Here is a 12,100-nt window from a genome sequence, read left to right on the forward strand (position 1 = left end):
GTGGCCAGCTGCCCAGGCCCCAGGAAAGGCCTTGGAGGGAGAGGCAGGGCTGGTGCAGGTGACGCGGATGGTACACGGCAGCCCTGGCCCGAGACGGCGCCTACTCACTCCTCGTACAGGATGGCGACCGTGTAGGTGAGCGCCACCACCGTGGTCAGCAGCAGGCCGGCGGGGCTGGCGTGCCTGCGGGGAAACGCGGGTCAGGGGCAGGCCCGGGTCCAGCCTTCTCTCGGACCGGGGTTCCACGGTCCAGGCCCTGACCCGGGGACTAGCTCGCCACTGCCCGTCCAGGCCTGGCTCCTTGTCCACAGGCCTCCAGCACCAGTCAGGAGCTCAGAACAGTGATGTGGGGAGGACGGAATGGCTGGCCTCCCCAAATCACTTGAGTGGTCAGCGTGTCTTCTGCACAGGAGGCTGTCCCGGGGCAAAAAACGCTCTCCTTGCCCACCAGAGGTGATGTTCTCAGGCTATTTTCTAGAAGTGGGTCCAGGGCCGCCAAAGCCAGGCGGAGCGTCCCTTGGGCCCCTTCACGGGCTCTCTCCTGGTGACTGCTGTGGGGGCTGAGCCCCTGCATAGACAGTCGGGGAGGAGAGAGGTGGGTGAGCTGGCTGGTGGAGCCCAGGAGCCAGAGGGGAACGTGAGCCCCAGGCCAGGGGCCCCGAGGCACAGGGGCTCGAAGACACACGAATACCCTTTGGGGACCCTCTGCCCTGCCTACTCCCCTCCCGCTGGGACATCACACTGTCCATCTGGGGGCTCCAGCAACAGTGAAGGGTAAGTGTCCCCTACGAAACCGCCAACTCCCGTTCCATGGGCTCCATTCAAATCAAGCTTGAGAGGCGGACCGGGCCGCTTGGCCCTCGGCACTGCCACGTGGAGATGCCAAGGCCACAGATGCTTTGGGGCTGAAATGAGATCTGCCCTCCTGAGGCTCTGCTCACTGGCCCTGGTGCTGTTTCCTGAGTGGGCAGGGCTTCCCCCGCACAGCCAGGCAGCCCAGGTGCTGGGGAGGGGCAGGCTGGACCCCCCCAGGGGACCTCAGGGCCAGGGCTCTGTGGCCACTGTATCCCTAAGGCTGACGGCCCCTGCCTGGGAAGCAGAGTTAACTAGGCTCTACGGAGGCGAGGGTCGGGGCAGCCGGTGCCTGGTCAGCCCCGACATGGGCCCTTCTCCGTTCCGTCCACGTGAAGTTTCCCACCTTCCAAGACCTGTCGCACCTAACAACCTATGTGGAGATGATCATCCCACACTGCAGATGAGGAAACTGAGGTCCACAGTGACCCACATGCCAGAGCCCAGGCCTGGCCCCGAGCCTAGGGCAGGTGGGGTTGGTCCCAGGGACCTGGCTGTGCATACTGGGGAGGGCGCGTCTCACTCGGGCTGACAGGCCCAGAGACAGAAGGCCCGGTTCCTGGTGCCCCCAGAATCTTGCTGCTCTGGGCCTTCTGGGGCTCCCACACACCTGGTTGCTTGGGTACCCGGAAGGCCCACCTGTGGGGCTGCAGGTCGGGGACAGATGGGCTGCGGAAGGCCTGGGGCAGCCCTGCTGGGTCAGCGTCTGGCGCCCCGGGTAATGGCTTGTCTCTAATGAGCTCTCAGACAGAGGGCTCCATCCCCAGCACAGCCGAGGCCCCCTCCTCATCACCGCATGGCTGCTGTCCTCCTGAGGGGTCTGTGGGAGCCTGGCCCCCCTAGGATCCCTCACGTGTTCCTGAGAGCCTGGCCTGACAGCGCTGAGGAGGCAGCGACCTCTCACTTCTGGGTGCCAGGCACTGCTGGGGCACAGAGAGGACCCAGTGTGTGGCTCTGCCCTTGGAGGCCCCGTCTGAGCACAGAGAAAGAACGTGAGTGTGTGTGAGTGTGTGTGTGTGTTGGGGGCATGTGGTCAGGGAGGACTTCCTGGAGGAGGGGACATCTCCAGTTGGGTTTGGAAAGACCCAAGTGGGAGGGAACATTGGGTGTGCTAGCAGGGCAGGCTGCAGGGGGACCTGCATGGGGTTCACCCTGCCAGTCTCATGTGGGAGATGCTCTGGGGAGTGGGTAAGTCAGGGATGTGAAGCCTGCCCCACTGGATCCCACTGCCTGAGTCCAGGTGAAAGGGGCCAGGCTGAAGGCAGGTGGGCAGGGGCTGCCTGGTCTGAAGTGGGACTGGGGTTGGGGGGTGTCCCACAGACCCACACATGCCCCTCTAGCTCCTCGTCACTCAAAGCCCAGTGATTGGATCCCGGGCCACCCCCGAAGGTGGGGCTGGGAGGGGACGTCTCGCTCGCTCCAGGCCTTCCACCATGGATTCATTCCTTTGGGTCCTGTCGCCCTTCTGGTCTCTGGGAGCACTGGTAACCTTCTAGGTAAGTGGTTTTCAAGCAGAACACTTTCTACAAAAACAACTTTCTATGGAAGAAGTCCTCATCCAGAAAATGGACGAACGGGAGCTGCTCTGGGGGGCGAGCGGCGTGATGCCCTGTGCCAGCCTCTTTGACGGCGGGCCGCTTGCTGGCATCCACAGCTGGCGACGCAGACGGAGGTCGGCTCGGGGCCTCATCCGCAGGGCGCGGATCCCTGAGCCTGGCCGTGGGCAGGGAGCCTCCCAGCCCAAACGTTCCAGCACCGAGTCAGCAGCCTGCAGGCCCCGGGCCAAGAACAACTTTTACAATTTTAATTGTTTTAAAAAATCAAAAGAATATTTTGTGACTCGTGAAAATTACGGGAAATTCTAATTTCAGTGTCCATGAACAAGGCAGTGGGGCCCCCAGCCACGGCCATTCCTTCACCTGCCTGCAGCCCGGGGACCTCCCACTCTTGTAATAGGGAGTTTACCGACCCCAGTTCTAGGAAGGGGACCCTGACCAGTGCCCTGGGCTCCACGGAGGCACGAGAGCTGACCCATCGCCCAGGAGGCACAGAGGGAGCCCGGGACTTACATGATGGCCCAGCCCAGGTAGTTGGCTGTGCTGCCCCAGTACATGGGGTTGTCCAGGACGCTGAATGGGAACGTGGTCACTCTGGTCTCCTTCAGGATCCCGAAGTAGTCGCCTGTGCACAGGGTGGGCAGGACGGGGGGGGGGGGGGTCACACCCTGGCCACCCCATCCCAGGCGAAGGGGCCTGGGGTCCCCAGGGGCCGCGGCACTGTGAGTCTCCACGCCCACCTGCTCCTGCCTCTGTGCCTTTGCACACGCCCTTACCCCTGCCTGGGGTGCCTATTGCCCGCTCCCTGCACACCTCTCCTCTGCCATCTCCCTCAGCTCACATCCCCTCCTGTAGACCCTTCCCCCCACACTGTCCAAGGCAGGCCTGCCTGCTATTCGCCGTCTCTGCCTCCATCTCCGCCCCCCGCCCCGGGCCCCACCAGCCGGCCTGGAGCCGCTCACAGGGGAGCCGCTCACAGGAGGCCTGGGGGAGCAAAGGCGGCCTGGAGCTGGTGGTAGCCGGGCCCCGGCCCCCCGCCCTGGGGGTCTTACCTAGGAAGGTCCCTGTGAAGCCCAGAGCCAGGAAACTGGAAAGGACAAACACGCCGCCCACTCCCAGGAGTGCCAGGCCCATGCCGTAGGCCAAGGGGTTGTCCAGGCTCTGCATCCTGGGCTGGCTCAGCATGGCCTGCGTGAAGCTGCGGGGCAGGGGACGGGAGAGACAGGTCACTGCTGTGCAGAGGGGCCACCCTGCCCCTCCCGCCCCCACCCCCTGGGGTCCCCAGAGTAGCCGGGCCAGGAGTGTCGAACTCGGTGCAAGGCGGGTGCCGAAAGCGAGTGAAGTGGGCTGCAGGGGGGCCGCCCGAACTACATTCAGCCCGTGGAGAACAGCGGCGCCTCCTGCCCCGAGCATCTCCCTGGCCCCAGCCCACGCCAGGCAGAAGGGGTCCCAGTACGTGTTCAGTAGCCAGAGGAAAAGCAGCCCCCTCCCCTCGCCTCCTCTCCCCGCAAAGGAAGAAGGGGGGCAGGGAGAGAGGGAGAAGCGTCTGTTTGAACAGCAAACAGGACGCCGTGGGCAGAGGCCTGCATGGTGACCTGTCAAACAGTGGCACACATGTGTCAGGGCACACCTGGCCACCGGTCATGCTGCCCACACCCCCTGCTCTCCACCCACCCCTCCTGCTGCCCGGGCTCAGGGTCACCCTGCAGCTCCAGGCTGAGCCGCTGGGATTGGCTCAGGGCCGCGCACACGCAGTGTTGTGCTAGGTGGCCGAGCCGTGCCCCCCTCCCCACCCCCAGCTCTGAGAGACCAGCAGCCTCCGCCCCTCCCCCTCTCCTGTCTGCAGGCAGTGGAGTGGGAGGGGCCGGGCGTGGGCAGCAGGTGGGCCCTGGCCCAGCAGAGCCCACCTGCAAGCCCCTGGCTCCTTGGCCACCAGAGTGCTAGGGACCACGCGGCAGAGCGAGTGTGTGTGAGTGGGGTGGGGGAGGCGCTCAGGCCTCCACGCGGATGACCCACTTCCGCTCAGCCCCCGCCCAGGCTGACCCCCGACCCCCAAACCTAGGGCAGCGAGGCATGCCGGGCCCCCCCCCCGTCCATCGCTAGGCCGCCTGCGGCCCCAAGTTCTAGTGGGGGCACCGCATGGCGACCCGATGGAAGCGCCGTGGGCTCAGGCAGAAGAGTGGCACTGGGTTCAGACAGGCCTGGGTGCCCCAGGCTGTTTTCACCCCTGTGATGGTGACACTGGGAGGTATGTGACCCGCTGCGCTCTGCCCACAGAGCTCAGGGACAGGGGAGTGAACTGAGGGTGACACCATGAGACGAAGCAGGACAGGCACGCTGGGCGGGGCCCGAGCTGTGAGCCCACGGAGGAGACGCGGTTTCTTTTGGGGTTTTCTGCGCTGGGGGTGCGAGTGGAGAGCCTTATCCATGTCTCTAGTTCTGCTTTTAAAACCTGGACTGAGCTTTTGGTCACCAATGTGACAAAGCTGTCTGCATTCTGCTCCCCAGAAATCCCGGAACATGGGTGGAGATGGGGAGGGGTGTCCCACTTGGTGCCCATTTCTATCCGCAGCCGATAAGCCCAGGGAACCCCAGCCGCTCGGGGACGTGGCTGCGACATCGTCTCGGGCTCGGGGCACTAAGCTCCCGGTTCTTCAACCCACACCAAGCAAAACTGTCCACGAGAGTAGCATCTGACAGGCTCACTTGTGTTTTCTAACACACATTAAAATAAGCATACAACCACAAAACCAAAAAAAATGTTCACATGGGTAACATTTTCCACCTGTGAAGAATCATGTGGAATTTAGGGCTCCGATGCTGTACTGATTCTGTACACTTGATCAACACATCACCTTTCCAAAGTGTTCCCCAAACCCATCACAGCCAAGAGAGGGTCTGTGGTCTTACAAATCCGCCCGGTTGGGGAAAGGAAGGGGGAGGAGCCCAGGCTGATAACCAGGCTCACCCTGCTCTGCATAACCCCACAACCCCTCCCCTGGAGGGTGGGCTGCCCTGTGAACACCAGGGGTGCCAGTACCTGGTGGTGCGAGGTCAGGGCATTTCACCGAAAATGTTACCCTGGGGCCCTTTCAAAGAGGCTTTGGAGGTCAGAGAGACTCTCCCGCTGGCCTGGAGGAAGGCGCCCGCCCTGCTGTGGGGAGGGCACAGACTCCAGGATGAGAGCCTCGGTCCTGCAGCCACAGGAGCTGAGTCCTGTCCCCCGCCCATGAGCCTGGGGGAGGCCCCACCTGATCTCTGTGTGCTCCCCCCGCACCGGCTGCCCGGCCTGCTCTGCAGTGAGCTGTTCCCGTCTGTCTGCCCCATTCACTGCTCCTTCGTGCGGCCACTCAGCCATCAGGCCTGTCCTGACCGTGTCCTTGAGCAGCTCCAGCTGGACTCTGATGCAGCAACGGCTGGCACCCAGATGGCCACAGGGACAGAGCCACCCGTGCTCACACCCCGCCAGTGCGCCGGTCCACACGCAGGCCCCTGCCCTCAGGCCACGAGCACACAGGTGTGGGGGGAGGCTTGCTCCCCCCAGCACAGCCCGGCTCCTGTCCGCTGTGCCTCAACCCGTGACTGACGGACACCCATTCACACGGTGAGGTCCTGAGCACCACAAAACTATACCTTAAGATGGCTGAAACGGTCACTCACACACACACACACCCTGCAGGAACCACACACACACACACACACACACACCCTGCAGGAACCACACACACACACACACACCCTGCAGGAACCACACACACACACACACACCCTGCAGGAACCACACACACACACACACACACACACACACACACCCGCAGGAACCACACACACACACCCTGCAGGAACCACACACACACCCTGCAGGAACCACACACACACACACACACCCTGCAGGAACCACACACACACACACACACACACACACACACACCCTGCAGGAACCACACACACACACCCTGCAGGAACCACACACACACACACACACACACACCCTGCAGGAACCACACACACACACACACACCCTGCAGGAACCACATAAAGCGACAGGTGAAGGGTGCTAGGGAAGGGGGCAGGACTCCCACAGAGCCCCTCCGCAGAGCCCCAGCCAGACCACCCAGACCTGTCAGCAGGGGGCAACCGGGAGGAGGACCTGAGAGGGGAGAAGAGGAAACAGGCCTGCGGGGGGCGGGGGGGGGGCGTCCTTTCTCTCCCCCCAGATTCCCTGGGTGGCCAGCTCAGCCAGACACCAGGCCTGGCCGGCACTGACACAGGGGCCTGGACGGTGGGGAGGGCGCTGGACCTGGGGTCACTTCCTCCCAGGCCTCCTAAGGGCCCAGGACACAAGAAGAAACAGGAGGGACAGGAAAAGGCCGTCGGCCCTCGGGGCTTGGCCCTCAGGGTACAGAAGCAGGACGGACAGGGAGAGGGGCTTGTCTAAAGCCACCTGCCTCTGCGGAGCGCTGGCAAAGGGGGGGCTTGGGTCGGGGCCCCAGGGGGCCCCCTTCAGCCCTTGGGCCGCCGGGCTCTCCATCGCCTCACCCTCCGCCCCTCTGCTGCCCCGGCCCCCGCCTGGCTGCCCACCTGGGCGCAGCCCACCTGCAAGGCGGGAGGGACTGTCAGCCTCCACCCCCCAGAAACAGCAGCTGGGGCTGGCCCAGGGTTCTGGGCCAGCAAGTACCAGGCCGAGGAGAGCCCGATTAGGGTTTTCTCTTTACATCTTGGACTCAGGAAGCCAAGAACGCAGAAGTCTAGAACCGGAAACAGCACATTCTGTTCGGGGAAAGGCAGCAGGTCCTGCATCCTAAACAGACTGATGTTTCGGGAGCTCTAGATGCCTCCTCGGTGACTGCCAGGAAGAAAGCGGCCGGCGGGGATGGAATGTGCCCACTCGGGCACTCACGCGTTCGCTCACCCGTTCATTCATTCATTCACTCATTCAGAAGGGCCAGAGTGTCTGCAAAGGCTCGTTAGGGAAGAAAACAGGAAAAAAAAAAAAAATCAATCGAGCCGAAGGGTAGCACCTGGGCTGGCCTGCAGCCCAGGTGGGGCCGTTTGGGTCGCCTCTCCCCCCAGGCTGAGTTTCTAGAGAGTAACTAGGGGAGGAAGGCCGGAGTGCAGCACAAACGCACCAGCAGCCAAGCCCGCGGGAGGGTTTCAGGAGCCGACACAGAGCCCGCCGGGCTGTCCTCTCCCCCACCCCCCGAGGTCACTGCTCGCTGCCCTCCATGCGGGCACCTCTCAGCCAGCAGAGCCGCGCGGGCGAGGTTAGCCCAGCTCAGAGCAGCCCCTGCACAGTGAAAGCCAACAGTCCATCCGTTCGCTCCCTGGTCGTCATCCCGTTTGCGCCCCCCACCCCCCAACAGCTCGCGGCTCCCGTTTTCCTTCCACGTCCCGGGTGCCGCCTGACCCCCCGCACGAGCCTTCCCGGGCGGCTGGGACTCTCGTGGAGGGGACGGGGTTCCGTGCGGTCGGGCTGCCCCTCCCGCAGGCGCGGGGGGCGGGGGCCTTACCAGTGGGAGCGCAGCACGTTGAGAAGCAGGATGGCGCCGCCCAGGGTGCAGCAGGCCAGGTGGGGGGACCCGAAGGCCCCGCTCAGCTTTCGGGTCTTATGTTCCCATCTCGCGACCTACGCAGCGGAGAGAGAAGTAGCCTGCGCGTGAGGCCTGCGCGGAGGGTCACGGTGCAGGGCGGGAGCGGGGTGGAGGGGTCAGGAGGAGGGGGGATGGGGGGATGCGGCTGGCAGCCGGGGGTTCTCAGCCCAGCCCCGTGGGGCATCCACCCTGCGAGTCCTGTACGGACGGACCACAAGGTGCTCCCGGAAGCAGCCTCTCCCGGCAAACACGACAAACACGGGGGCAGGGGAGGCCCTGAACCCGCGCGGCCCGCTGCCGCCCTGGCTTCCTCTGCCCACGGCCTGGCACACACTCGGGTCGCCCACTGCATGACACAGGGGACCGCGGAGGGCAGGGAGCCTGCGGACGTGGCCCAGCGCCACCATCCGCGGGGCGCTCCCACCGGGTCCGGGGCCCTCAGCCCTACCCCCCAGTGCGCCGCCAAAAACAGACTTTCCAGCTTTTAACTTTTAGCCACAGAAGCCTGCCTTTAGTTTTTCAAGCTCGTCACGCCTGAAATCTCGACCTTCGGCATCCGACAGCGGAGCCAAGTTGAGGGCGGCCCCTCAGCTCCCTCCCGCCTCTGCCGTCTCCACGGCTGCCTGCCTGTCCCTGTGGCACGAAAGCCAGCCGGGCCAACTTGCTCAAAGTCGCGGGGGCGTCTGGGTGGTTGAACATGGATGCAAAAATCCTCAACAAAATACTAACAGACAGAATCCAGCAGCACATTATAAGGATCATACACCAGGATCAAGTGGGGTTTATCCCAGGGATGGAAGGATTCTTCAATATACGCAAATCAATCAATGTGATACACCATATTAACAGACTGAAGGAAAAAAACCGTATGATCACCTCAACAGATGCAGAAAAAGCTTTCGACAAAATTCAACACCCTCCAGAAAGTAGGCATAGAGGGAACCTACCTCCACATAATAAAGGCCATATATCACCAACCCACAGCCAACATCGTTCTCAATGGTGAAAAACTGAATAGCTGATTCACTTTGTTATAAAGCAGAAACGAACACACTGGGACTTCCCTGGTGGCGCAGTGGTTGAGAATCCACCTGCCAATGCAGGGGACACAGGTTCGAGCCCTGGTCCGGGAAGATCCCACATGCTGTGGAGCAACTGAGCCCGTGCGCCCTAGAGCCTGCGAGCCACAACTACTGAAGCCCGCGGGCCTAGAGCCCATGCTCCGCGACAAGAGAAGCCAACGCGATGAGAAGCCCACGCACCGCAATGAAGAGCAGCCCCTGCCCGCCGCAACTAGAGAAAGTCCGCGCGCAGCAGCAAAGACCCAACGCAGCCAAACATAAATAAATAAATAAATTAAAAAAAAAAAAAAAGAAACTAACACACCGTTGTAAAGCAATTATACTCCAATAAAGATGTTAAGGAAAGAAAAGAAACAAGCCTGGGGTGGGTGGGATGAGGTCCGTTTACATGTCGGGAAGACGGGGCCCCTCAGAATTGACTGGGTGGGGGGGGGTCACTCAGCCACAAAGAGGAGCACCCGAGCGACCCCGAGACTCCGGGCCCAGGGTCCCTTCTATCTGAAGGGGCCCAGCTGTCCTTCAAACATGCTGTCTTTGTCACAAAACCTTGTTCCTGGTATGGGATTTCAAGATGCAGCTTTAAAGGCCGTTGATTTTTCCTCCCAGCTGACGAGCTAACGCTTTCAAAAGGACACTGAAATGGGTGGGAAACCGCGTAGTACCACGTCCTCACCCCTCCTGCAGGCCCGGTGCGGGAGCACAAGCCCCGGGGGCCAGACCCAGAGCCCCCCGCGTTTGTCGGTGCAGGCATGTTCCGCGCTCTCCCCCCACCCCGAACCGGCCACCCACCGAACGGGGCACGTGGACGAAGTGTGGTCCATCCAGAGGACGGCTGTCATCGGCTTCATGCAGCGCAGGAGGAGTCTCCATCCTCGCAAAGGCCTGGAGGGCAGAGCCCACCACGGTGACGAGTCAGAGCCGCGGCGGCTGGGCTGGGGGTCTGACTAGGAAGGGGCGGGAGAGGACGTCTGGGGAAGGAAGGGTTAGGGTCTTGATCAGGGCGGTGGTGACACAGGCGTATACATCTGTCAAGACTCAAACTACATAAGAATGTGTTCATTGTATACACACTCTAGCTCAATAGAGCTGATTCCTGAACATCCCGTCCCTGTAGAATCTGAGCTCTAGGGACAGATGAGAACGGACACACACGTCACCCACCCGGGCAGACTCTTCTGCTCACGACACGCCGGGTCCCGCCCCTGAAGGAGGGGCCTCTCCCCTGTATCCAAGGGGGCCGTGACCGGCTGCACCCCAGCCCAGAGCCCTGGGCAGCGGAGGGGGCCGAGCTTCAGCCGAGCGAACCGGGCGCCGGGACCTCCGGACTCCGGGCTGGGCCCCCCGCTGCTTTGCGGACGGTGGAGCGTCTTTCCACCAAAGGCCCTTTGGGGACCGCTCTGCCAGCCTTGGCCTCCCAGATGGCCCCCCAATGCCTGCTCCTTCACCTGGGAAACGGCGGGGTCATAACTGCACTTTCTGAGCAACCCAGAGACAAAAGGTGGGAGAGGGAGGAGGGGAAACAGCGAATCCGATTCGCCAACAGCTGTCTGCCTCCAGGCCGGCCAGCCTTAGACGGGTTGTTATTTCAAGGCAATCAATAAAGCAGCTGCCAGGAGCCTTGCTGGGTCCGAGGTTAATGTCCCGCCTGGCCTTCCTCGGGGCCCAGCTGCACACTTCATCGGATTAGGGGCCTGGAAGCAGGCAGTGGAGCTGAGCACAGGGGACTGGCCACCACGGGCTGGGCCGTGAGATGAGGCGGGTCAGCACCCCGGGGGCCGAGTGACTGGTGCGAAGCGGGATGACCAGACGCTCTGCCGTCACCCTCCTGACTTGGCGTGGCTTCTAGGTTGCCAGGACCCCAAAATGGAGATGCCCTGGCCCAGCCCCTGGCCCTACCCCACACTCACGTTCCCTCTCCCGAGGGCTGCCGGAGAAACACAGGCCCCCAGGTGAACCTGGATCTCACATAAAGAACAAATAATTCAGTACAAGTTGCCCCAGATGTAGCTCCCTTTTGTTGTTTCCCTGAAATCCAAGTGAACTGGGCTGGTTCTGCGTTTGCCACCTTGGGCCACCTTGCACGCACCCCGGGCAGGGTCACCAGCTCACCTCTGTAACGGGTAGGCCTCTTCCCCAAAATGTTGATTTTTTTTTTTTTTTTGCAAACCTCTCCCACAGAATCTGGGCCAGGAAGGAGGCTGCCGGGGCAGGAGGGGACTGGGATGGATGGAAATCAGGGGAATTTGGCCCTGACCGCCAGCCGCCAGCTGTACATTCCGTCAACCGAGTCAGCAGGGAAATGCGACAAACGGGCCAGTGACTCCTTATCCACCTCCCAGTGTGCGGGGAAGAGCCAGCGGGCGATGGATGGCCACACGCCAGCACCAGCGCCTCGTCCGGGTGGAGAGGGCCCCTCCCCCAGGGGCCCTGATTCCAAGAGCAGCCCCTGCGTCTTGGTCCCCTCCGGGTCCCACTCGGCCACACTGATGGTGCTGGGTCTGCCTGTAAAGGAGGTGGCTCTGTTCCCCACGGCAGCCCGGGGCCCGCGTCCTGGGGCTCAGAGGGCGTAAGGCGTAGCCCAGAGGTGTTTTGGTCAAACCCACATTATTTAAAAATATCTGTCCATCAACAGAGGAATGGATAAAGAAGATGTGGTACGTATATACAATGGAATATTACTCAGCCATGAAAAAGAACGCAATTGGGTCATTTGTAGAGACGTGGATGGACCTAGAGACTGTCATACAGAGTGACGTAAGTAAGTCAGGAAGAGAAAAATATCGTATATTAACGCATATACGTGGAATCTGAAGAAACTGGTACAGACGACCTTATTTGCAGGGCAGAAACAGAGACACAAACGTAGAGAACAAACGTATGGACACCAAGGCGGGGAGGAGGGGCGGGATGAATTGGGAGACTGGAACTGACATATGTACACTATTGATGCTATGTGAGAACCTGCTGCATAACGTGGGGAACTCAGTGCTCTGTGGTGACCTAAATGGGAAGGAAATCC

The 12,100-nt window shown here is 61.9% G+C and overlaps 1 protein-coding gene across 8 annotated transcripts in view; it reads right to left on the reverse strand.

Moving 5' to 3' along the window:
• The window catches only part of PEMT (phosphatidylethanolamine N-methyltransferase), a 45,440-nt gene that overhangs the window by 458 nt on the left and 32,882 nt on the right, over positions 1-12,100 (reverse strand). For all 8 annotated transcript variants that reach the window (XM_079905998.1, XM_079905997.1, XM_079905993.1 and 5 more), the window contains exons 3-6: positions 7,919-8,034; positions 3,461-3,606; positions 2,922-3,033; positions 109-183 (exon numbers count right to left, since the gene is read on the reverse strand). In XM_079905998.1, the coding sequence (XP_079762124.1) occupies positions 109-183; positions 2,922-3,033; positions 3,461-3,606; positions 7,919-8,034 (449 nt within the window). The remainder of the gene's footprint in view (positions 1-108; positions 184-2,921; positions 3,034-3,460; positions 3,607-7,918; positions 8,035-12,100) is intronic.

This window comes from Stenella coeruleoalba (assembly GCF_951394435.1).
Source record: "Stenella coeruleoalba genome assembly, chromosome: 19".
Classification (NCBI taxonomy): Eukaryota; Metazoa; Chordata; class Mammalia; order Artiodactyla; family Delphinidae; genus Stenella; species Stenella coeruleoalba.